The sequence below is a fragment of the Schistocerca americana genome, chromosome 3 (assembly GCF_021461395.2).
Source record: "Schistocerca americana isolate TAMUIC-IGC-003095 chromosome 3, iqSchAmer2.1, whole genome shotgun sequence".
NCBI lineage: Eukaryota > Metazoa > Arthropoda > Insecta > Orthoptera > Acrididae > Schistocerca > Schistocerca americana.
In genome coordinates, this window is record NC_060121.1 from 314389882 (window position 1) to 314416400 (window position 26519).

The 26519-nt window shown below is 38.9% G+C and overlaps 1 protein-coding gene across 1 annotated transcript in view; it reads right to left on the reverse strand.

Moving 5' to 3' along the window:
- Positions 1–4090: 4090 nt before the first annotated feature.
- The window catches only part of LOC124605975 (alanyl-tRNA editing protein Aarsd1), a 72147-nt gene continuing 49718 nt past the window's right edge, over positions 4091–26519 (reverse strand). Inside the window, exons 8-12 of the mRNA XM_047137940.1 lie at positions 18597–18663; positions 18430–18521; positions 11937–11991; positions 11653–11747; positions 4091–4418 (exon numbers count right to left, since the gene is read on the reverse strand). Of these exons, the coding sequence (XP_046993896.1) occupies positions 4283–4418; positions 11653–11747; positions 11937–11991; positions 18430–18521; positions 18597–18663 (445 nt within the window). The 3' untranslated portion in view covers positions 4091–4282. The remainder of the gene's footprint in view (positions 4419–11652; positions 11748–11936; positions 11992–18429; positions 18522–18596; positions 18664–26519) is intronic.

Below are 26519 nucleotides of genomic sequence, written 5' to 3' on the forward strand. Positions count from 1 at the left end.
TCGTGTCTATCTTGGCTACGATAATGCTTTTGCTATGCAGTTCAGTTCATAGTAGCTTATCCACATTCCTATTTTCTTATACATTATTAAACCTATTCATGCATTACCCTTATTTGATTTTTTTATTTATAACCCTGTGTTCAGCTGACCAGAAGTCCTGGTCCTGGTCCTCCTGTCACCAAAAGTCACATCTACTTTAACCTATCCATTTCCCTTTTTAAATTTTCTAACCCACTTGCCTCAATCATTCCACACTCCAGTTCACAGAATGCCAGTTTTTTTTCCCACCTGAAGACATCCTCCTGAGAGATCCAAATCGGGAATTACTGTACCTATGGCATATTTTACCCACAAGGATGTCGTCGTCGTCGTCATTTAACCATTCTGTAGAGCTGCATGCCCTTCTGGGAAAATTACAACTGTAGTTTATCCTTGGTTTCAGCTGTTTACAGTACCAGCACAGCAAGGCCATTGGGTTGATGTTACACAGTCAGATCGGTCAATCATCCAGACTGTTGTCGCTGCAACTACTGAAAAGGCTACTACCTCTCTTCCGGAACCATATGTTTGTCTGTCCTCTCAATAGATACATCTCTGTTATATATATATCACACAGGGTGTTACAAAAAGGTACGGCCAAACTTTCAGGAAACATTCCTCACAAACAAAGAAAGAAAATATGTTATGTGGACATGTGTCCAGAAACGCTTACTTTCCATGTTAGAGCTCATTTTATTACCTCTCTTCAAATCATGGAATGGAAACACACAGCAACAGAATGTACCAGCATGACTTCAAACACTTTGTTACAGGAAATGTTCAAAATATCCTCCATTAGCGAGGATACATGCATCCACCCTCCGTCGCATGGAATCCCTCATGCGCTGATGCAGCCCTGGAGAATGGCGTATTGTATCACAGCCGTCCACAATACGAGCACGAAGAGTCTCTACATTTGGTACCGGGGTTGTGTAGACAAGAGCTTTCAAATGCCCCCATAAATGAAAGTCAAGAGGGTTGAGGTCAGGAGAGCGTGGAGGCCATGGAATTGGCCCGCCTCTGCCAATCCATCGGTCACCGAATCTGTTGTTGAGAAGCGTACGAACACTTCGACTGAAATGTGCATGAACCACATGTTGTGTCGTACTTGTAAAGGCACATGTTCTAGAAGCACAGGTAGAGTATCCCATATGAAATCATGATAACGTGCTCCATTGAGCGTAGGTGGAAGAACATGGGGCCCAATCAAGACATCACCAACAATGCCTCACAGAAGTGTACCCGTGGAGACCAATTAGCTGCTGATAGTGCCTGCACACGCTGTACATGGTACGGAAACAACTGGTTCTCCCGTAGCACTCTCCATACAGTGACATGGTCAACGTTACCTTGTACAGCAGCAACTTCTCTGACGCTGACATTAGGGTTATCGTCAACTGCACGAAGAATTGCCTCGTCCATTGCAGGTGTCCTTGTCGTTCTAGGTCTTCCCCAGTCGCAAGTCATAGGCTGGATTGTTCCGTGCTCCCTAAGATGCCTATCAATTGCTTCGAACGTCTTCCTGTCGGGACACCTTCATTCTGGAAATCTGTCTCGATACAAACGTACCGCGCCACGGCTATTGCCCCGTGCTAATCCATACATCAAATGGGCAGCTGCCAACTCCGCATTTGTAAACATTGCGCTGACTGCAAAACCACGTTCGTGATGAACACTAACCTGTTGATGCTACGTACTGATGTGCTTGATGCTAGTACTGTAGAGCAATGAGTCGCATGTCAACACAAGCACCGAAGTCAACATTACTTTCCTTCAATTGGGTCAACTGGTGGTGAATCGAGGAAGTACAGTACATACTGACGAAACTAAAATGAGCTCTAACATGGAAATTAAGCGTTTCCGGACACATGTCCACATAACATCTTTTCTTTATTTGTGTGTGAGGAATGTTTCCTGAAAGTTTGGCCGTACCTTTTTGTAAAAATCTTCAGATCTTTGAAGTCTGATTTTTTCCCCTTCTCTCTCTTCTCTCTTCTCTTCTCTCTCTCTCTCTCTCTCTCTCTCTCTCTCTCTCTCTCTCTCTCTCTCTCTCTCTCTCTCGCCTCTTTTAGTAATTGCATCATATGGCTTCAGGAAATTTGATAACAGGACAATGAGCTTTAAATCCAACCATAAAGAAAACTGTAGAGGGCCACTGTAAGTTCCCCTTGTAAGACAATGATCACTAAATTAATCACTAAGTATCATTTTCACTTCCTTTATAGTGAGTACAGTACAAGCTTGATAATTCATCCCTCAGTGGTCAATCTGAAGGTTGGTTGAGCATTACCATTGCAATGCTTAACGTCAGTGAAAAACATTATGCCTATCTCCCCTGTTTTTCCTCTTTCTGTAATACATCGAGATGACAAAAGTCATGGTACAGTGATATGCATGTATACATATGGCAGTAGTATCGTGTACAGGAGGTATAAAAAGTTAGCGAATTGTCCGAGCTGCAATTTGTATTCAGGTGATTCCTGAGAAAAGGTTTCCAACACGATTATGGCCACATGACGGGAATTAACAGACTTTGAAAGCAGAATGGTAGGTGGATCTAGATGCATGGGATATTCCATTTTGGAAATCGTTAGGGAATTCAGTGTTCCGAGATCCACAGTGTCAAGAGTGTGCTGAGAATACTCAATTTCAGGCATTACCTCTCCCACGGGCAATGCAGTGACCAACAGCCCTCACTTGATGACAGGGCAGCAGTGTCTGTGTTGAGTTGTCTGTACTAACAGACAAGCAACACTGTGTTAAATAACCGCAGAAATCAATGTGACAGTGTGACAAAATTTAGTGTTAATGGGATATGGCATCAGAAGACCGACGTGAGTGTGTTTGTCAACAGCTGCACCTCTCCTGGGCTCATGACTATATTAGTTGAACCCCATACGAGTGCAAGACTGTAGCTTGGTCAGGTGAGTCATGATTTCAGCTGGTAAGTGCTGATGGCAGGGTTCGAGTGTGGTGCAGACCCCACAAAGCCATGGATCCAAGTTGTTAACAAGGCACTGTGCAAGTGGGTGATAGCTTCACAATGGCATGGGCTGTGTTTACATGGAATGCACTGGGTCTTTTGGTCTAACTGAACCCATCATTGACTGGAAATGGTTATGTTTGGCTACTTGAAGACCATTTGCAGACTTTCATGGATCTCACATTCCCAAACAACAATTGAATTGTTATGGAAGACAAAGCACCATGTCACCTGACCACAATTGTTTGCGACTGGTTTTAAGAATATTCTAGACTACTCAAGCGAATTATTTTGCCACCCACATCACCCGACAGGAATGCCATCAAAAATTTATAGGACATAATCAAGAGGTCAGTTTGTGCACAAAATCCTGCCAGCAACACTTGTGTAATTATGGACAGCTGTAGAGGCAACATGGCTCAATATTTCTGCAGAGGACTTCTAGTGACTTAGTCCATGACATATCTAACTGCTGCATTGTGCTAGGCAAAGGGAGATCCAACATGACATTAGGAGGTATCTCACGACTTTTGTCACCTCAGGGTAGGTATCAGTTGTTTAGTAGCTGCAATTACAATGCCTTACCCAAACTTATACCTGAAATTTAATTTAATGAGCTGAAATATGAAATCAGATGTTCCCCAGGTGAAAACTGGAGCTGTTACGCAGCTGTAGGAAAAACAGGAAATAGTGTTCTCAATTCTACTCGACAGCCAATGAAAAAGGTCTTCTAAGACATTGCTGCATACAGAACTAGAAAAACCTAATGTTAAGGAAATCATCTTGAGCTATGCAAGGTAGCTAAATTATCTTTATTCTAACATTCAATGAATTTCTTACATCATTTTAAATGCAGCTTATGGTGTTTACATGACATCCTTTAACAAAGAAGGAAATCCTGATACTTAGCTAATGACCTGAGATTACATTACTGAAATAACTAAGAAAGGCTGCACTAGCAAAAGCTAATTTTCTTCTTTCATTATCCAAGAACAGTTAGTTTTTTTTCCAATCTGATTTTGAACCACAACCAAATAACTTTTAAAAAATGAAAAGGAAAGAAGCCTCCATAGTTAGCAATTCACTTTATTCGCGATAAACATCTTACACATTTTATGCCAGTTTTATTTACAAATCTCAGTTTCATCTGCTATATGAAATTGAGTCTTATCTATAACACTGTGAAACATGATGAATTGCACAGCAAATATTGTCAAAAATTTATAATACAATAATTAACTCTCACTCTTTAATGCAGCATTATACTTCATTCTGACCTGTTTGAAAATATTCTTTGATCAACTTCTCTGCAGCTCTTATATTTTTAAGATTGTTGACCTTGGCTTGGAATCTTGTCCCTTTCCCTGCACCTTTACCATCCAGAAGTTTGCAGATTCTGTAAGGAAGATGTTACACATTTTATTTCTCTATGGCACAAGTGAACTTCATCATAAGGGGGCAGGAGATAATTGTTTCCAATTACAGCAAAATTCCATGTGTGGGCTAGATACTAATAATTTTGAATATTTCTTCACTTCATTGGGTAACCTCCTGAAATTCTCATGCAATCCAATTGGCATAATTAGTTAAAGCTCAATAACATTGCTAATGAAACCAGCACCATACGCAAACCAGTTTAAGTCAAATTTGGAGGCTATATTCCACAGGAGGGGGTCCTTTTTTATTACACGTCAGATTCAGTTTCGGCAAGTTAAATGAATGTTATTCTGAAGTACATTTTGTTATTGTGATTTCCGTTGTTTTGTGATCACTGTGGTTAGCTATTGATGAGGTTGAAGAAAAACTGCCACATACGTGTATATTTGTTATTTTGCAGTCCTTTAAAAATGTGTAAAGCATTCCTTTCCTCGTTTTTGGTCATTGTTATAACCTGGAATTTATGTAACTGTTCTCTTGCAGTTAAATTTATTGTGCTAGTAATATTGGTAACTATAAGTGATTTTTGGAAACTAGGGGCTTATCCACGTCAGAAAATTCATGAAGTAATTAAAGACATTTGGACAAAAGGGATACCTCCTTGTTACCAGTAACATAGAAAATATTGTCTAAAGTGCTTCTAACTAAAATAGAGGAACAAGTAAGATCTAATACAGGAGAGTACCAAGCAGAATCTAGGAAAGGTTGTCATGGGGAGACAGGTTCTTTATTTAAAAACCACTCTGAAATTGAGAGCTATAGAAAATAATAACAGCAGCTACTTTAATAGACTTCAAGAAGGCTTATGACTCAGTTGGGGAAAAAAAAAAAAAAAAAAAAAAAAAAAAACCACTATTTCAGATACTTCATGAATCAATGATAGTCGAAAATACCAGAAGACTTTTTGAACAAACACCCACAGATACAACATCAAGAATTAAGTTTCAAGGCAAAATTTCCGAACCGTTCATGATCAAAACACGGATGTGGACTGTCCCCAATTCTCTTTAACCTGGTTTTAGATAAAATAGTAAAAACCTGGGAAAACACATTAGAAAACAGAGCCATGAAAGGTATAAAGGTGGGACACAGAAAGAACAAATTTGAAGTAAAATGTTTCGCCTTTGTGGATGATATAGCACTGATAACTAAAAACCGAACAGATAACTGTTATGCTTGATCTATTACATGGGACTGCTGAAAAGACTGGGCTAAAAGTAGCTTATGAAAAAAACAGTACATAGAACAAAAACACAATAGAGAAAAATTTATGGAGAAAAAGCATGGAAAAGTTAAAAGAACTGATAAATTTAAATACCTTTGAGAATGGGTCCAAACCAACAAACTGGATAACACAAAAAATAAAGGAAGAGTAAAGAAGTTCAAATTTGCAAACGAATTAGCACGAAACTACTACAACAAGAAATTAATGTTCATCCAAGCGAAGATAAGATTCAGTTATTGGGACACAAATAACATATGATGGATCAGAGTTCCTAACACTGAATAAGAAAGGCAAACTAAGAGAACTAGCTAGAAAAAAAGAGAGTGGAAAATACTAAGAAATTCTAGGTCCTGAGGAAAACATTGAAAATTTATGGATTAAAAGTAGAAATGAAGATATATATAAAAATACAGAAAAAAAAATCACAGATACAATGAGAAAGAGAGACCTAAATTATATGGAAATTTAAAAATAATGGAAGCAACATGGATTAAAAAGAAACATTTTAATTACGCTTATAAACCGAAGAAAACTGTAGGATGGATAGAAGCAGTGAAGAAAGATGCAAACAAAATAGGTGTTACAGAAAAAAAAAATACACGACAGGAATTGCTTATGGCTACTGGTAGAAAATGCAAAACTAGCCAATACCTCGACCGAAGAGAGAGTGGTTTGGAAAGATGATCAGAGACGACTGATTGGAGAGTAAATGAAGTAGTACTGGGAAGAAAGAAAGAAAAAAGAAATACCAGAAGTCTTACGTCATATATTGTCCACATCTGACCAAATTCATAAAAAAGTGGTCTTGGTGAGACTGATGAAAGGTGTGTAGGTCAGTTACTGCCCCTGCTGGCAACTATTTTATAATGGTATAATTTGTTACAAGTGGGGCTATGGAGACAAGACTAACCCAGTACAGATTCCATGCATTTTAGCAAGTTTCCTATAAATGGTGGGTTAAGTCTTTTACAAAGGAATCTCTTGTGTACTAACTGAAGTTCGTGACCATCAGGATGAAACAGTGTGAGGAAGGAAGCATGAGGGAATTTGTTTTGACCTCAGCTTACCTACCTTCCGAGGACAGTGTTGCCCCTTCCCAGGAAGTGAGGAGACCCACAGCAGCTTGCAGCTGAATGAACAACTGTTGGTTGTGATGCCACTGCCCACAACTGACAAGGGGAAGCAGTGACAACAGCAGATGTGGGCCATAGTTGAATACCTACTTGAGTAAAAGTTAGAGATTTTGAATAGGAGTAGGTACCCTTCAGAAATAGGAAAATGGGGGTGGGGAAGGGAGTAATTACCAACTTCAGACTTTTGAGTTCATCCTAATATGTAATTACATCAAACACTGGCATGTGGTGATGGAGTCATCCTTATTTGACCACATGTATAAGTTTGGTTTGAAATGGGTGTTTAACAGACCATGGCCTATACAGGTCCTAGGAAAGCAGACTGGGACTCATAAGAAAGACCAAAATGCAAGCTTAACTGAAGTTAAAACTTTGATAAGAAATCCAATAGATCTTGAGGAAATGGCAGATGAACTAACCTCTACCATTATGACCTCATCCTTAGGAAACTATCCAGTCACCAAAAAATGCACAAAAAAAAGAGTGTACCTCGGTGGAACAATAATCCGGAATTGCAAAGGAAGCAATTAAGAAGACTGTTCAACTTTGCAAGAAGGGAAGGACAATGGAGAAAATGGCAGGAGACACTAGCCAAATTCAACCTTGTTATTAAGCAAGCAAAACTACCAACCTGAAAGTATTCCACAAGAAGAAGGAAGATACAACTGTCAGGGGGCAGACTTCTAAAAATCCTCATAAGAATACCAACAGATCCAAAAGGTACTCTAAAGGAGGGGGATGTTGGGCATACAAGTACAGTGCTCAGACAAAGATTTGATCCCTTTGGGTACTGGTAACCAAATGGAGTACTGGCGACATGTCTGAGAATGTACTGACTTCAAGAAAATCTGGTGGGCAGTGGGACTGTTTCAATCATTCAAGTCACCAAGCCCCGGTGGAATCTTTTTAGCTGGCTCTACTGCAACAAGCAGAACTTTTCAGTCACGTCTAGTGGCAGAACTAATTCCTAATGCTTGGAGAACAATGAAGGTACACACAGACAATTTAATCACAGTAACACTTGGCAAATTTTAAAGTACCATGAGAACAATGTTCTCTGAAGATCTTGCAAAATCGATGCAGGAAACATAATCTAAGGGTCAGTCCCAGGTAAACTGCTGTTGTAATGTTCACAATGAAGCATACTAGGATGTTCCAAGGCAAAAGGTGTTCTAATGTGCACTAGAAGGGCCCTTAATAAAACTTTGGTCTAAGCCACAGGATCATATACTGGATACAAATTTCTGTAATAGGACCTGTGATAATTTATGGTACCATAGTATGGTGAAATAAAGTAGAGCAGAAGGTGGTCAATAAAGTGCTTGAGAAGGTGCTAAGATTGGCCTACCTAGCCATAACAGGTGGAATTAGCAACACATCCACTGCTGGGATAGAGACCATGGACATGCTCCATTATATCTTTGGGTTACAATGGAGGAATCAGCCAGGGCATACACATTCAAAACTGGAAACCTTCAGGATAATCAAAATCCCACACCAATATAATGAATGTAGTAAAAATTGATTGGGAAGGCCAGAGAAATACCAATTAACCATACAATAACCTCCAGCTGCTTCAATAAATCTTGCAATGTAATAATTTAAAATAGGTAGCAGCAGAAGACTGAACATTACCGTTCAGGGGACATAGTATGGTTTACTAACAGGTCATATACAGAAAGTGCTGGAGCTGGAGTATGTGGGGTACTGCCTAGACTAGAGAGTGCAGTCTCTTTGGGGAAGGGAAGCTAGCCACACTATTCTCCATGGATATATTTGCTATAAAAGTGTGTGTGGAGGAGAATTTGTGCAGGTGCTACAAGGATCGTGTCGTCTACATTCATTCAGGCAGCCAAGCAACTCTGCGATCTGTATCAGACCTGCAACAAGATCAAAGATTGTTACAGAGTGCCATGAGTCCCTTGTGAGGCTAGGGGAAACGAACAAGGTAAACCTGCTGAGGGACCAGGTCACTCAGGAATTACTGGTAATGAACAAGCTGATAGGATGACGAGGACAGTAGCGAGACCTCCATTTGTTGGATTGGAACTTGTCTTAACCATCATTAATGCAATGGTAAAATCTTTTAAAGAAAGTTCTGGAATCCTGGGCTTGAACCGGAGAGTGATTGAATTAACAGTGGACTAATGACTGGCCATGTGAATTTCAGGAAACACCTGCACACAATGGTTGTAGAGAAAGAAGCCCCTACATGTAGATTATTTGGTGAGGGATAAAACCACACCACGTCTAATCTTCCAATGTGAAGCACTGGAGGCCAAAGGACACACAATATTTGTCATTCATTCCCCAGTGTTTGTGAAAAAGACCTAGTAGGGTGCCTGTTACTATTCTTTAAGGGTACTGGCTGGCTTTACTAGAATGACATGGGCAAAACCACACAATGAACTCAGTTTTGGTGATGGCAACAGTGAGCCATGACAACTGTCATTTTGTCTTCCCATTCAAATCAAATCAACTGCAGTTTTCCACATCATTATACACTTTTATTTCTCATTACTCTTATGATGACTGCTTTTGGTTGTTAATCATTTTACATGTTGTGAATGGTTATTGTACAAGTAAATTTCGTGAACTGCACAACTTAAAATTCCTCTACATTAATAATTAATTGGCAATCTTTGCTCCATGCTTATGTTGTATTAAGATATGTTTATTGTGTAACACTTATCATATTAACAAAAATGGAAGTTCCTGGAGGGAATAATATGTAAAATAACACGAAGTCAACCATTCACATATAGTGGACTGATGTGTCACATAGAAATTGCTACAGAAAACAGTAGTCACACTAGCTTTCAAGCTCTTGCTCTTTCCCTCACAAAAGTGCACTCTTTCACGTACACAACCATACAGACACCCAAGTACACATTCCTGTGGTGGCGGCGAGACTGACTATTAATTACTGATTACAGAGGCCAGTTGCCTGCTTAGATGGTGCTGAGGAGGCAGTGGAGGAGGTGAGGGTTAGTGAAGGATGTGTGAGGCAAGGAGGAGGTAATGGGATATTGTGAGGCAGGTATTGCAACAGATGACTCAGTGGCTGCACAACAAGTCTGAAGTAGTTTAGATGGTTGAGCTTTTAAGAGATGGAAGAGAGGGTGGAAAGCTATGGGGAAAAAAGGAGAGGAAGATGGAGATGAAGAGGGAGACAAGAGAGAAAGGGAGGTGGGGTAAAAGGATTTTCCAAAAGGCATAGAGGCTGTCCAGGTATGGTTTAAGCTTCGATTGTATCATTATGAATGATCAGATTGGTGAGGGTGAGGGACTGACAAAATTGTAAAATATTCTTGCAGTAGCATGGGTGACAGCCCGAGAAGCCAATTTTAATAGTAAGCCCACTAGGTGGGATACCAAGCACCAAACAAGATTTCAGGAAGAGGATGTGTGTTTGGAGTTTTACTGGGGCAAAGTAGAGTTTTCAAGATTGGCGGAGGTAGAATGAACAGGGATTCATGGTTGGTTGGATAGATGGGAGTCAAAAGGAGTGACAAAAGAATAATTAAAGAAGGTTGAAAATAAGAAGTTTGACCAAAGTGTTGTAATGGATGTAGATGATAGGTACTGTATCAAGAGATATGTGGGAAGTTATAAAGAAGGTCAGAATTTTTTTTTTTTTTTTTTTTTTTAAAAAGGCAGGAAATATTAGGCACACTCGTAAATCGATATGTTCGACTGCAAAGCGACACGCAAAACAGGAAATAAATATGCATGCTTGTAAACAAACACCTAAAATTGTAAATAAACACATGGTATCGCTAAAAGTCAAGTTAGGCAGCACTTGTCAGTCCACTACCCATATCCTAGGCCTCTAGAACAATTCTGAATAATATAAAGCTGTGTTTCACTTCAAGGTTTTTTTTCTGCCATGTAGTATTTTATTTAAAGTAGTTTATCATGTTTCAACATGGAATATCTGTTAAAATTCTGCAACTTTGGGATTTCAGCACTACAGGAGCTTAAATTTATATCATTCATCCTGGGAGTAGTATAGCAACTGTGTTGTAGTTACAGACCTACATTTTCCTTTGTGGAGGAACTTTTGAAGACAAAATATGTGACATTTTGGCTTTCATTTTTCTATTAGTTATTATGTACACTGTATCACCAACAAATTTTTTTCAGAAGTTAAATAATATTTTTAACTTACCAGCCCTGCTTCAGTTCTGCTCTGATAGTTCATAAATACGTGCTACTCTGATCACTAATATTATTTACTTTGGTATAGATAAATTTTATGCAGCTACCAGTTTAGGCCAAAACTTTTCTGAGCATCTATAATATCAGATTTTGATGCTTAAAAGTGAAAAGATAAAAGTGCTAATTTAATATGGTAATGGAAATTTGAGGACGGAAGAAGGAAGAAACAAAAATGAGGGTAGGCAAGAAGATGAACATTACTGTTCCCACAGAAGAATATGTATGTGTGTGTGTGTGTGTGTGTGTGTGTGTGTGTGTGTGTGTGTGTGTGTGTGTGTGGGGTTGGGGGGGGGGGGGGTGTTTGGATAACAAGAACATGGTCAACAGGTCTATAGCAAGGATGATTCTTTGACTTGGTAAGTGTACCTTGCACTGCCCAACATTTGTATGTGTGAGTGGTTACCTTCCCCTTTCTCCCCCCCCTTCCCCTTTCTCCCCCCCCCCCCCCCCCCCCCCCCCCCCCCCCTCTCTCTCTCTCTCTCTCTCTCTCTCTCTCTCTCTCTCTCTCTCTCTCTCTCTCTCTCTCTCTCGTGCAGGAGACATATTTAGCTTCATGATTTTCTGAGAAAGGAAGCATCTAAGCAGTTAGAATAAAATTACGAGATTCTACTTACTGTTGACCCAAAGCAGAGACAGCAGTTTGCTCTCCATGCAACACCATGTGCCCAGGGCCCTTAGGTTCACCGACAGTAAGTAGCAGCAGCACACTCTAAATACGCAGAACAGGTAAGTGTATTAAGTATCTACATATGTGGAAGTAATGGTTGAGACATTTGTTAAAACTGAAAATACTTACGTCCAGAGAAGTGAAAGAAAAATGCAACACTATTATATTGATTGCTTTAGAGAGAGAACATCTGCACAAATATCAAGCAGGTTACTTGATTAGTATACTTGCCTCATCCGCAAACAGCTTAAGGAACATATTTATGAAATCCATTTCAGCCTCATTTCTGGAATAAGACAAAAAAACAATAGTACACAGCAAAATATGATTCAACATCATGAATACAATGAAAATAAAACCGTGCTGCAGTATGTGCCTAAATTATATATAAAATACAATGATTTGTTAAGATTAAAAAAATTATCCGAACCACCAAGATAATAAACAGAAGTAGTTTTTCCAATTAAATGCTAGATAACAGTAATAATATTCAACAATACAATTACTATTGTTATACAATGTGACGAATAGAAGCTGCATCATCCACAGCAAAGAGCTGTCGGCCCTGTTCAGACATAATTTCCAATCACTATCACTTTCAAGTTAAGGGATATGGTATCTTACCTGGTTCTAGGTCAGAAAGGCTAGGGAAATGTTACATTTTTTTATATTCTCAGTGTGGTAGTGTTGGTATGTTTTTAGATTTGTAGCTAACTTAATGATCCTAGTTCTGCACACGATGTTTAGCGACTGAGATAGTAATCTTCTTCACAAGGTCACAACAGTAAGCTGACTGGATTCGAATCATACTATGATGAATTGTTGGTGTCATTCATGTTTACAGGAAACTTTGATTCCTGCCACCTGCTATGCCTAGTGAAGAACAACAGTTTTCCTGCACCTAAAACATTCCACGGCAGTCACATCTCGTCTCACACCTTTTTGGCTTTGAAAAGTTTGACAAATGGCAAGTTCTTACTAAATCAGTTTAAGTCTTGCTTAAAATGAAATCTCTAGCTCTATTTATATTGATTAAAGTCTCACTATTGGGGTTCACAGTGACTGTAGAAATTTTTTATTTCACAATTGAAATTTTGGCCCTTTAACTGTATCAAGGGGTTCTACAAAAGCTAAAAGAATACAAAAAATGAAGCACAGAGTGTATATACACAACTGCACAAACATGTCATGTAGACAGTAGTACATTACAAAAATAATGAAAATAACAATCAGTTACAATTTGCTTCAGAACATGTCGGACTTAGAAACCTCGTGACATTATCGAAACTAAGCTCTTTCACCATAGAAGTACAGTAACATCAAATGAGAGCAGAGCTGTGTACACCATGAAATGATGTAAATTACGAGAACTGTTTCTGAGTTAACATCCATCATTTCAAGCTGTACAGAACTTGTTCAATATTACTGTATTTCTACAGTGAAAGGGTTTAGTTTTGATGATCACATGTATATGTGTGGCAGGATTTTAAAGTCTGATACGTGCTGAAGCACAACTTAACTGATTGTTATTTTCACTATCTTTGTCATGTACTACGTGTACACGGCATGAAGTCACAAAATCTTAGAAGTCTTTAATATGATCCTAAATCATACCACATCTCGTATACCACATCTCATTGCTCTCCAGTGAGTGCCCAGTGACAGTTTATTTGCTTAGCTGTTACAGTAGGGTCGAGCTGCTGATAAAATATCAATCTATTGATATTTATTCTGAAAAATATTGATATATATCAGCGATATTTATTTCTCTGATATATCGATATCGGAATGGCAATATTGAGCGACTATATTTGTATGTTATATTACATTTTTCCTCAGTTTTCTGTAAATATTTGTTCTTTTACTTTCACTGTGTGGAGGAGTCTTACTACTTTCTGAACTTGCATTATGTTCAGCTTTCACTTTGACTGTGTGATGCAAGTATAGGTGGCACAAATAAGATATCTGATTGCACTCGGGAGGGGGTGGGGTGGGGATGGGGGTGGGGGGAGAGGTGGGGATTGAATAATGAGATTTCCGATATGAAAAAATAGCATACCAGTTGCGTTAAAAATTGTGCTATATACAGCTCTAAAACTGACAGTATATTTAGAATGTGCAGCCAATATTTTTATATGCCAGTGAATCGATATTTTCTCTGTCAATATATACTTTCTGTGTCAATATATCAAAGCATTAATGAATTGTTTCAATATATCAAGGCCCAATGACATTTTTTTAAAATATTGATACAGCATATTCCCAACATTTTAAAAAGATCAACAATTTTAGTAGAGTGCAATAGTTTATCGCATCTCCCCTCTCCTCTTCTAATGGCCTGCCTCGGATAAAATATGCCAAATTTTTATTCTGTACAAATTCAATATACTTTCCAAGATTAATCAAGTTTTAAGAAATTTCTGAAGAGGAACATTTTATATTGACAGGAACAATACTACAAGGACAGAAAATGGGTCTTTCATTAGTGTGGGAATACAAAGCTGCTAATCTGCAGGCAAACTTGCAGCACTATTCAGTTATATGCACCTACAAGAGCGCTGGTTACCTCCCCAGTCAGTGTTGTACTTCCAAGCTTTAGAATTAATGGCCACAGTCATTGTGTTACTATCAAACTAAGTAAATCACAGCATGGAATTTGAATGGTTTGCAATAAAATATAGTTGTCTGAGTTATTGTTTGGTGCAAATTAGGCTTTATATTGCTTTTAAGATGAAATGTAGCTACCGTATTGAAATTTTCTTCAGGCTTGGGAGAAGGTCCGTATCTAACTCAAATTTCTAGAAAATGGATTTTATATAGAGCACTCACGTACTCTACAATATAGCAAAAAATGAATAATTTATAAAATTCACTATATTTCCAGATACTGAAAAGCATACAAATGATACCATTTTATCAATTTGTGAATATGTCAAACTTTTGTAGATTTTTTTCAATGAAAGAAAGTAATTTTTGATTGCGATTTATACAGCGGATGAAAGGAGAATTTGTATGTGTTTGCAAAAACATGATCAACTACATAAGTTAAGAGAGGTTATTTTTTTATACTGACAATGATTTTTTTATAAGCTATCAATGCATCCTGTCCTCAGTTATTTTAAGTTTCTTTAATGATAGGCTACTGTCAGGATACAATCCAAATTGCAACAGCATGTTAGTGAAGTTAAGTTGTGTAAACTCTACTACTATGTTTTAGTAGAAGAAGCAAAATTTTACCAGCAAAAACAGAAATGCTTCTCAGATCTCTCAGATGAAAATCACCGCTACTGTTGTAATTTTGGTGGAACCACATAACCTTGTATGTTTTTAATGAAATAAATAAATAAATAAATAGAAACAGCTGGAATGGAAACTTAGCAAAGGACCTTCTCACTACATTTCGATGTGCAGAATGCGAAACAGTTGGTTGGTTGATTTGGGGGAGGGGCAAAAACAGCGAGGTCATCGGTCCCATCAGATTACGGAAGGATGGGGGAGCAAGTCTGCCACGTCCTCTCACAGGAACCACCCCGGCATTTACCTGAAGTGATTTAGGGAAGTCACGGAAAACCTATGTCAGGATGGCTGGATGTGGGTTTGAACTGTTGTCTCCTGAATGCAAGTCCAGTGTGGTATGAAACAATTCATAGTAAATTACGTAGAATCTCTCTGTTCATACCTGTATCCAGAGTGGAGTGTTAAATGTCAAATTTATGTACGCTGCCTGACAAAGAAAGTGAAGCATCTGGAAGATATATTTGGATGTAATGGTTGTAAAGACAACTTTTGGACACATTCACACCGTTGCCGAGTATGTAAATGATTAGAATAGCATTTTTTAGTGACAGAATGGCAACCAGATTGCATTACAGTTGTTCACATTTAGTGTTGTAACAGACCTTATTGGGTGCGTAAGTGTCACGAATAGCGTCAGATGTTGAATTATCACCTTGAAGGACATGAAAATTCTGTGTACACATGTGAGACAGCATTAATCAGCACTTGACAGAGTTTGGAAGAGGTCTCATGGTGGGTCTCCATTTATCCACAATACCATGGACCAGTTACAAAATTGCATGTCAGCTTGCCTCAAGGGAAGATATGAAGTTTTATGACACCATTCTCAACTAAATCAGGGCATCCATCCAGACCAGAAGGAGCCATACTGACAAGAGGGATAATACTGCTAAGTTCTTTGTAAATTTGATACATTCTGTTACCACTGAAATAACATCACATGCACTCTCAGCCTGTGGAGTCTCATTTTGTTTTCCCCTCCCCTTCTAGTGCTTCACTCTTTTTGTCAGGCATTATGCGAATAGTTACAAGTGACTCACAAAATAATAAGCAGCGTATTGTGCATCTTATTACCCAGAGATATAGGTATCAACCTTTTTCTATCCCAAATAGATTCTTATTGAGACAATGCAACTATTTCATACATTTGATACTGTGAACACACTGATGACTTGCATAATCCAGCTAACTACGTGTCAAGATGGAAATAGTTTATCAATATCTTTGATGAGCTACAAAATATTTGAAGTGAAAAAGGTCAGTCCTTCACCCCACTTTTTTTTCCACTAATGAACGAGGTAAGAGGATTCCCTCAAAACTACGAAAGAAGTAATGGCTTGTTTTTGACTGACTTGTTAATCTTACCTCCCTTCCTCCCCTTCAGGGAAGTGGAGTCACTGGCGAGTTCTGAGTAACACTTTTATTTCACTTGTTACCACAATAAATTTTGCTTCTTTGGCCAAAATATAGAGGAGTTTACACAAATAATTTCACTACCTATCTAATGTAATTGTAATATCACCTATAAAAAACCAACTTAGGACAAGACAGGACAATAGGTAATGAAATAGCTCGTTGTTGGTACAAAAATAAATATTTAATTTCTTGACTTACGTTGTTGCATACCCACACATTTTCTCCTTTCACCAGCTATTGATGGTGGTCTAAGAAAAACATTCCCCAGGGGGCACAAAAAAACTACAGTTACTGCTATTGGGATACACGCAAAAGTTTCACATATTAACTACGTGTCAAAATACACTTCTCTTTCTTTGCTATCTTTTGTCATTAACTCATTTCATTACCATCAACCATTTATGAAATACAATGGACGTTATGTCTGTGCACACAGGTAGATGTAAATGTACTACAAAAAGTTCATTTTTTCGAGACTGGCAATAGATATAGAATTACTTCGTAGTTTAAAGAGGATTTCAATATGCAGCAATGTACAATCTAATACACACAAAACATATTAATAGCAACTTTTTTTTTTTTTTTTTTTTGCAGACTATTTGAATCCTGGGCAGTGGGTATGTAATTCTGAAATATAACAGTAACTATGGCCATTAACAAAAACATAGATAACAAAAAACAGAAAATTTTCAACAAATAGTTTCTGTAAAATGGTTTTACAAATAGTGCAGAGTAGCCAATGTGCATGTGTGTTTGCTCTATCAGTGTAGTGCATTGGCCACCTGCCAGGCTTAAGTGCACAAAGAATGTTCCCTTCAACCTGACTGGGCAGGTGGCGCCAATCCACGGCCGGCGCTACCACTATGTTCTGCCCTAGTAGATAACATGGCAATATTCTTCACCCAGCTTCAAGCGGCCTCATACTGGTCTCGCTATGTGGGTAGCCTGTGTTCTTTGTGTGTGCACTCAAACTTAGGAAAGAGGGATAAGTTGAGGAAGATTAGAAAGGAGGAGGGGGGGGGGGGGGGGCAAAGTCATACAAACCCAAGAATGAGAGGGACCCACAAAGCTGGGGAAATGTGTCTGGAAAAGGAAGTGGACAAAAATAGTGTATTGGTAAGCTCTGTGCCAGCTTCAGTCCACAGCTGTAAGGACGGAATGAAAGTAAGGACACATTAAGAACAGAAATGAGTAGTGGACTCAATAGTACAATTATGTGCAAAAGAGGGGCGGGGTAAGAGGAAAGAATAAAAATGAGATACCACCAATGGGAACACATTTTTTTTGGGGGGGGGGGGGCATGCCTAACAAATTACTACCGAGTGTTCCCACGACTGCCAGTTTTTTCTATGTTCATGGGGGTCATTCCTATCAAAAATGCTGTGAAGTGAGGATGTTTATCAACTTTCGTATCATGTCATATCACATGTGCTGATTTATGTTGCTGGTTCTAGCAGTGGTGGGGCTGGAGTAAGTGGTAATGAGAGGGCGCATAAGCAGGTGTTATCTTTATGGTCAGGACTCTCAATGAAGAATAATTCCTTAACTTTCTGAATACCTCGACTCCTTTTCCCCCACTCAAATTCAAATGGTCCTCTTCCAAATCCTGTCGCCTTCCTTGATGTTGACACCTGCATCATTGAAGCTCACAGTCAAACTTTAGTGCATACAAAACCTTCCAGTGAGCAACAATACCTGCACTATAGCTGTCATCCTTACCACATGAAACACACTTCCTTCCCCCTGTAGATTATGTATCTCTGGCAAATCTATCTGCCCCATCACCAAATCCCTCAATATCTACTACCACAGATCATGCCCAGAAATTTAACTCCTGGGCAGTATATCCTGTTCTCACTTTCTGATTAATATGACTTCCAGTACCAAACAAGTTAGAAGCATCTATCTAGTCACCCAGGCCACAATTCTGAAGACTATTTAAGAGCCAATTAAGGGTCCAGTGTAACTTTAGTATGAGAATTCAATTTATAATGGAGAAAAATTAGATTACCTGTGAAGACAGAAGAATTTGGGCTTAGGTTCTTGACTCTTCAGTTTTTCTACCTCATATGCTGCAATTTCTTTTAGGGCATTTACTAAATTCTGTAAAAATAGGACTCATTAACAACACATTGTTAACAAACATAGAAACATGTTTATGGAAATAAAACTACTTACTTTATTTGCATTCTTCACAGATTTTTGGAGTTTCTCCACTAAGCTAACATGATCATTTGGATTGCTCCTAAATAGAGGAAGAGAAAAAGGAGTTATATTTTCACACATAGTAGATCTTTATTCTGTTCCTTCTACAGGCAGGAGTATGTGCCTCACTATAATTTACTCCAAAATATGAGCCAAATGAGAATATACATTAGTTTTTAGATGGTGCTCCTTATGTGACATTAAAACAATTTTCAGCCTTACATAAAAGTACCAATTGTTGGAAGCTATATTTGTTAAACATTTCTCTCTAATTTTATTTTCAACCGTGAAATGAAAGAAGGCAAAGAGAATCTAGTGCTCCTTATTGCTTAGTAGTAATATCTGCATTATTGTTAAGTACAGGTGTTCATGTATAAAATAAAAATGTAAACGTCTGTCGCCACAGAATCTGAATTTGCAATAAGATTCTACAAGGCTCAAGTGGGGGAACAGACAGAGGGATGGTTTGGGGGAGGGGGGGGGGGAAGACCGACAGGGGGGGGGGGACAGACAAGGGGATGGGGGTAAATGGGCACAGAGAGGGGGGGGGGGGGAATGACAAGGTGACGGGCAAAGAGAAGGGGAAGGAGGAGATGGAAAGAGACAGGCAGAGACAGATATTCGCACATGTATCCAATTACCATACGTATTAGAAATGTGTACTTTCTCATTTCTTTCTTTTCCATTTAACTACAGCAATGCAGTGTGGCTGGGAATAGCTAGTTATAAATAAAACTGAGTGAATTTAGCATTTAATAAGAAATTAGGAAAAAGTGTCATATATAGTGAAACATTTTCTTAGTCTGACAATGTTTCAGTATGTTGGTTAGCTGTTACTGTGCAGAATTAGTATACTGAAGGATTGAATCTGAGCTATTCTAATGAAGTTGCAAAACTGATTCTCCAAATGCTGAATGCTCTGCTACACACACACACACACACACACACACACACACACACACACACACACACACACACAGTTAATAGGTAGTGTAACTCTATTTGTCTAAAAAGCAAATGAAACAGGGTAAAATTATTCAATTTCGAGACAAGTAGTAATAAATACTGAGCAAGCTAATGCAGTATTTCCTATTTCACATCCTACAAAACTATGCACGAATGTGACATGTAAAACAGAAAAATTATATGTAAAATATCTACAGCTACAAGACTACTCTGCAATTCACACTTGAGTGTCTGGCAGAGGATTCATCAAACCACTTTTACACTACTTATCTACTGTTGCACTCTCAGACAGCATGCAGGAAAAATGAACACTTAAATTCTTTCATGCAGGTCCTGATTTATTTTATTACAAGGGTGTACTGAAAAGTAATGCCTCTGAATTATATATATGTGAAGATTCTTAAAACTGTGAATAAAACAAAGTTCTTGACATTCTACATTTTTATTCTTCATGTCTATATACTTGTTTCTCAACATATTCACCTTGGCAATGAAAATATGTCTCCACGTTGAGTCCAGCTCATTGATACTGTCACTATAGAATGTCTGACTTTATTGACAGAGCCACATCAGCACCTCTGCTTGCATCACTTCACCATTATCAAAGTGAAGTCACTGAAGGTGTTCTTCGAGTTTTGGAAACGATGAAAATTGTACGAGGCCAAGTTGAGACTGTATGGAGGATGATTGATGACAGTGAACACAAGGCATTGGATTGTTGCAGATGTTGCAGCACTGGCATGCTGAAGGAGAGGGTGCGGGTGCTTCACGTGTGGGCTTTTTTCTGAGGTTAGAATCTTAATTATAACATGCTGTTTCTCACATACCAACATAGTTACGTTACACTGCCATGTCACACGTTACAATTTGAAGCCTTCTAGCATCAGAGGGTTGCAATTAACATCAGGGAAGTGGGAAAGTCAATCAAGCAATATACACGACATGTAATATCTCAACTGATATTGAGAACAAAATAAAAAATTTGGAGGCGCTACTTTTCAGCATTCCCTCGTACAATGATCATTTCTCCCTATATAGATTGGTGTCAACAAATATGTTCACATTCAGAGGATAAAGTTGGAGATTGAAATTTCATAAAAAGAGCTCACCACATTGAAAAACACCTTTGTTTTGATGATTGCACAATGTCTTTGACACTTTCTCCCCTATTTTGTGATAATACTAAACGAGCTGTTGCTCTTTGAACTTTTTCGATGTCCTCCATACCCTCTCAGAAGGATCCCTTACCACACAGCAGTACTGTAGCAGAGGATGGACAAGTGTAGTGCAGGCAATCTCTTTAGTACACCTATTTCATTTTCTAAGTGTTCTGCCAATAAAAACAGTCTTTGGTTTGCTTTCACCACAATGTTATGTGATTGTTCCAATTTAAGTAGACCATAATTGTTATTCCTAGATATTTAGTTGAACTGGCAGACTCCAGATTAGTGTTATTTATGGTGCAACCAAAATTTAACTGATTGCTTTTAGAACTCACAATCTTGTCTAAATAATTTTGCAATTGCTTTTCTTTTTCTGATGACTTCCTAGACAGTAAATGACAGCAAATCTGCAAACAGTTTAAGGTGGATGCTCAGATTGTCTCCTACATTATTTATATAGATTAAGGAACAGCAGAGGGTTTATACTACTTCATCGGGGAACACCAGATATCACTTTTGTTTTACTCCATGACTTTTCAACAATTACTACAAATTACGACTTTCCCGACAGGAAATCATGAGGCCAGTCACACAACTGAGGCTATATGCCATGGGCATGCAATCTGATTTGAAGCCACTTATGAAGATTGGCATCAAAAGCTTTTCCAAAATCTGGAAATTTGGAATCAATCTGAGATGCCCTGTCAGTAGTACTCATCATATCATGAGAATAAAGACCTAGTAATGTTGCATACTAGTGATGTACTCTGAATCCATGCTGTCTGTGTCAATAGATCATTTTCTTTCAGGTAATTCATAATGTTCAAACACAGTAAATGTTCCAAAAGCCTCCTGCAAATTGTTGTCATTGATATGGGTCTATAATTCATTAGTTTATTCCTATTTCGTTTCTTGAGTATTAGTGTGCAACTTTAGGTACGGATCTTTCATCAAGTGAGTGTTTACATGATTGCTAAGTAATGAGTTAGACTATCAGTATACTCAAAGGTATTCAGTTGGTATGCAGTCTTGAATGGAAGACTTATCTTTATTAAATGGTTTAAGTTGCTTCGCTACACTGAGGGTATGTACTTCTAAATAACTCACATCGTCAGCATTTGAATCCTGAAATATTCACTTTGTCGTCTTTGGTGAATCCATTTTGGAAACTCATATTTAGTAACCCTGCTTTGGTGGTACTGTCATTTGTAACATTACCATCACTGTTGTACAGTGGAACTACTGACTGTTTTGCCACTGGTATACTTTACATATGAGCAGAATCCATTCTGCCAGGTTTCGAGAGTTTTGTCGTGGAAACTACTGAAAGCATCTCATGTTGAAGTGCACTAAATTTTGAGCTTCTGTAAAACTTTGCCAATCTTGGGGATTTTGCATCCTTTTAAATTTGGCATGCTTTTTTCAATGCATCTGCAATAGTGTTCTGACCTGTCCTGTATACCATGGGGATCAGTTCTGTCGCTTTTAAATTAATCTGGTACAAACCTCTCAGTTGCTGTTGATGCAGTTCTTCATGCTACTTTACTTTGTGCAAGCCTCTTCATTTCCGAGTATCTACTACAACCTACATCCTTCTGAATCTGCTAACTATATTCATCTCTTGGTCTCCCTCTTCAATTTTTACCTTTCCCGTGCTGCCCTCCAGTACCCAATTGGTGATCCACTAATCCCTCAGAGTGTGTCCTACGAACCGATTCATTCTTCCAGTCAGGTTGTACCACAATTTTTTTTTTCTTTTCAATTCTATTCCGTACCTCCTCATTAGTTATGTGATCTACTCATCTAATCTTCAGCATTCTTCTGTAGCACCACATTTCAAAAGCTTCTGTTCTCTTCTTGTCTAAAGTATTTATAGTCCACGTTTCATTTCCATACATGGCTACACTCCATGCAAATACTTTCCCTGTATTTTACCCCTGTCACCTCTAGAATTTGAAAGAGAGCATTCCAGTCAACATTGTCAAAGCTTTCTCTAAGTCTACAAATGCTATAAACATAGGTTTGCCTTTCCTTAACTTATCTTATATTAGAAGTTGTATGGCCAGTATTGCTTCACGTGTTTCTAGATTTCTCCGGAAACCAAACTGATCTTCCCAACGTCGGCTTCTACCAGTTTCTCCATTCTTCTGTGAAAGATTCGTGTTAGTATTTTGCAACTATGACTTATTAAACTGATAGTTTGGTAATTTTCACACCTGTCCGTAACTGCTTTCTTTGGAATTTGAATTATTACATTCTTCTTGAAGTCTGAATATTCCACTAATCTCACTCACCTTCCTCACCAGATGGAAGAGTTTTGTCAACACTGGCTCTCCCAAGACTATCAGTAGCTCTAATGAAATGTTGTCTACTTCCGGGGCCTTGTTTCAACTCAAGTCTTTCAGCACTTTGTCAAATTCTCCACACAGTATATCTCTCTTCTCATCTTCATCTACATCCTCTTCCATAGTATCACTCTCATGAACCTCTTCATTGTATACACACACTATATACTCCGTCAACATTTCTGCTTTCTTTTCTTTCCTTAGGACTGGTTTTCCATATGAGCTCTTGATATTAACACAGGTGGTTCTACTTTCTTCAAAGATATCTTTAATTTTCCTGTAAGTAGCATCTATCTTACCCCTAGTGATATACACTATGTTATCAAAAGTATCCAGATACCCCGGAAACATACTTTTTCATATTAGGTGCATTGTGTTGCCACCTACTGCCATATCAGTGACCTCAGTAGTCATTAGACATTGTGAGAGTGCAGAATGGGGCACTCCGTGGAACTCATGGACTTCAAACATGGTCAGGTGATTGGGTGTCACTTGCGTCATACCTACGTATGCGAGATTTCCACACTCCTAAACATCCCTAGGTCCACTGTTTCTGATGTGATAGGGAAGTGGAAATGTTAAGAGAGACACGTACAACACAAAAGAGTACAGGCCGACCTTGTCTGTTGACTGACAGAGATCGCCGACAGTTGAAGAGGGTCGTAATGTGTAATAGGCAGACATCTATCCAGACCATCACACAGGTATTCCAAACTGCTTCAGGATCCACTACAAGTACTGTGACAGTTAGGTTGGAGGTGAAAAAACTTTGATTTCAAGCGGCTGCTCATAAGCCACACATCAAGCTGGTAAATGCCGAATGACACCTCGCTTGGTGTAAGGAACGTAAACATTGGACGAATGAACAGTGGAAAAATGTCATGTGGAGCGACAAATCATGGTAAACAATGTGGCAATCTGATGGTAGGGCGTGGGTACGGCGAAAGCCTGGTGAATGTCATCTGCCAGGATGTGTCATGCCAACACTAAAATTCAGAAGCGTTGGTGTTGTGGTGTGATCATGTTTTTAATGGAGGGGGCCTGCACCCTTTATTGTTTTGCATGGTAATATCAAAGCACAGGCTAACATCGATATTTTAAGCACCTTCTTGCTTCCCATTGTTGAAGAGCAATTCGGGGATGGCGATTGCACCTTTCAACATGATCGAGCACCTGTTCATAATGTAATGCACAGCCTGTGGCGGAGTGGTTACACGATAGTAACATCCCTGTAATGGACTGGCCTGCACAGAGTCTTGACCTGAATCCTACAGAACACCTTTGGGATGTTTCTGAGAGCTGACTTCGTGCCAGGCCTCACCAACCGACATCGATATCTCTCCTCAGTGCAGCACTCCGTGAAGAATGGGCTGCCACTTCAAGAAACCTTCCAACACCTGACTGAACATATGCCTGCGAGAGTGGAAGCTGTCATCAAGGCTAACGATGGGCCAACACCATATTGAATTCCAGCATTAAAAATGGAGGCACCATAAACTTTTAAGTCATTTTCAGCCAGGTGTCCGGATACTTTTGGTCATATAGTGTATGCTTCTAAAAAATGGTTCAAATGGCTCTGAGCACTATGAGCCTAAACATCTGAGGTCATCAGTCCCCTAGAACTTAGAACTACTTAAACCTAACTAACCTAAGGACATCACACACATCCATGCCCGAGGCAGGATTCGAACCTGCGACCGTAGCAGTCGCGCAGTTCCGGACTGAAGCGTCTAGAACCGCTCGGCCACTGTGGCCGGCCTGTATGCTTCTACACCCTTATATTTGTCCTCTAGCAATTTCTGATTAGCCATTTTGCACTTCGTTGATCTCATTTTTTTTTGTGTTTGTATTGCTTTTCATGTGCTTCATTTATTGCGATTTACATTTTGTCCTTTCATCAATTAAAATCAATATATCTTGTGTTACCCAAGGATTTCTACTAGTCTTTTTTTTTACCTACTTGATCCTGTGCTGCCTTCACTATTTCATCCCTCAAATCTACTCTTTCTTCCACTGTATTTCCTTCCCCTGTTCCTGTCATTCATTCACTAATGCTCCCTCTGAAACACTCGACAACCTTGGGTGCTTTCAGCTTATCCAGGTCTATCTCCTTAAAATCCCACCTTTTTGTAGTTTCTTCAGTTTTAATCTACAGTTCATAAGCAATAAATTGTGGTCAGAGTCCACACTGCCCCTGGAAATGTCTTACGGTTATATGATCAATCTGAAACCTTCCGGTGTCTCCTGGTCTCTTCCACATATACAGCCTTCTTTCATGATTTTCAAACCAAGTGGTAGCTATGATTAAATTTTGCTCTGTGCAAAAATCTACCAAGCAGCTTCCTCTTTCATCCCCCCCCCCCCCTTTCCAACTTACATGTAGAGGCATTAATTAGACATCATCATAGATCTACATCATGAGAACTTAATGAAACAGTCTTCGGAGAGGCCCTCAGGAAGTTGTTCCTCTCTTCTTTAATTTGTCTTATAGGGCATTTGGAAATAATGTGGTCTACTGTTTGCTCCACTGCACCACAGTCACATTGAGGGCTGTAGTGGATCCCCTTCTTAACAGATGCTTTACCTCTTGTGTATCTGTGTTATGTGATTGAGGCTGTTCCATGTTTTTCTCGGCAGCTGTACATCTATCAGTTATGGTTGGGTTAAAATGTCTTGCCAGTTCTAGTCCAGCAAACACTGTCTAATTACATCTCCATCATTCTTCTATGGGGCAAGGAGCAGGCTTACTACATCTAAGCCTGGTTAGTACAGGCTAGAAAGAACTTCGTTGACTGTACAGTTTTTAGAAACTGAGCCATTGGATGTCACTCAATTCTTAGTGCACCACCTATTAGCACCTGAGATCACGTAAATTACAGGAGACATGAAGCCAGGAAACTGCTGTTTATTTTAGCATTCCAGTGACGACTATCATTGTGTCTAAGGTGGACACCAATCTTGCTGACATCACTGTTTTTACCCCATAAAGCCCAGTATTTGGCAACAGAGTATGTAACTGATTGTGCTACTCACAGCATGGGAGCAGCATGGAGCAGCAGACAGGCACATTTAAAAACATTTACTTGAAATTTTTCCTACAATGACTTAATGAATGATTTTCAAGCATACCTCTTAGAGTAATAAAGCATGATTTACTCAAGAACATTCACATTCAAATTCCTGAGGTACCGTACACATTGAAATCTTCCTGCAAGTTCCTTATGTAACTACAGGGAAATTGAAATATGTTTCTCAACTTGAAGCTGAACACTTTCAAAACAGATTAGTCCTATACTCATAACTTACAAATGATGATAGGTGTAACATTCTTTGCAGTATACGAGTATGGAGTGTAATAAACTGCCCACAAGCCTGCCCAGAACTTGAGTGGGTTTATGTTCAAAGACAGCAGGGAATTAAAC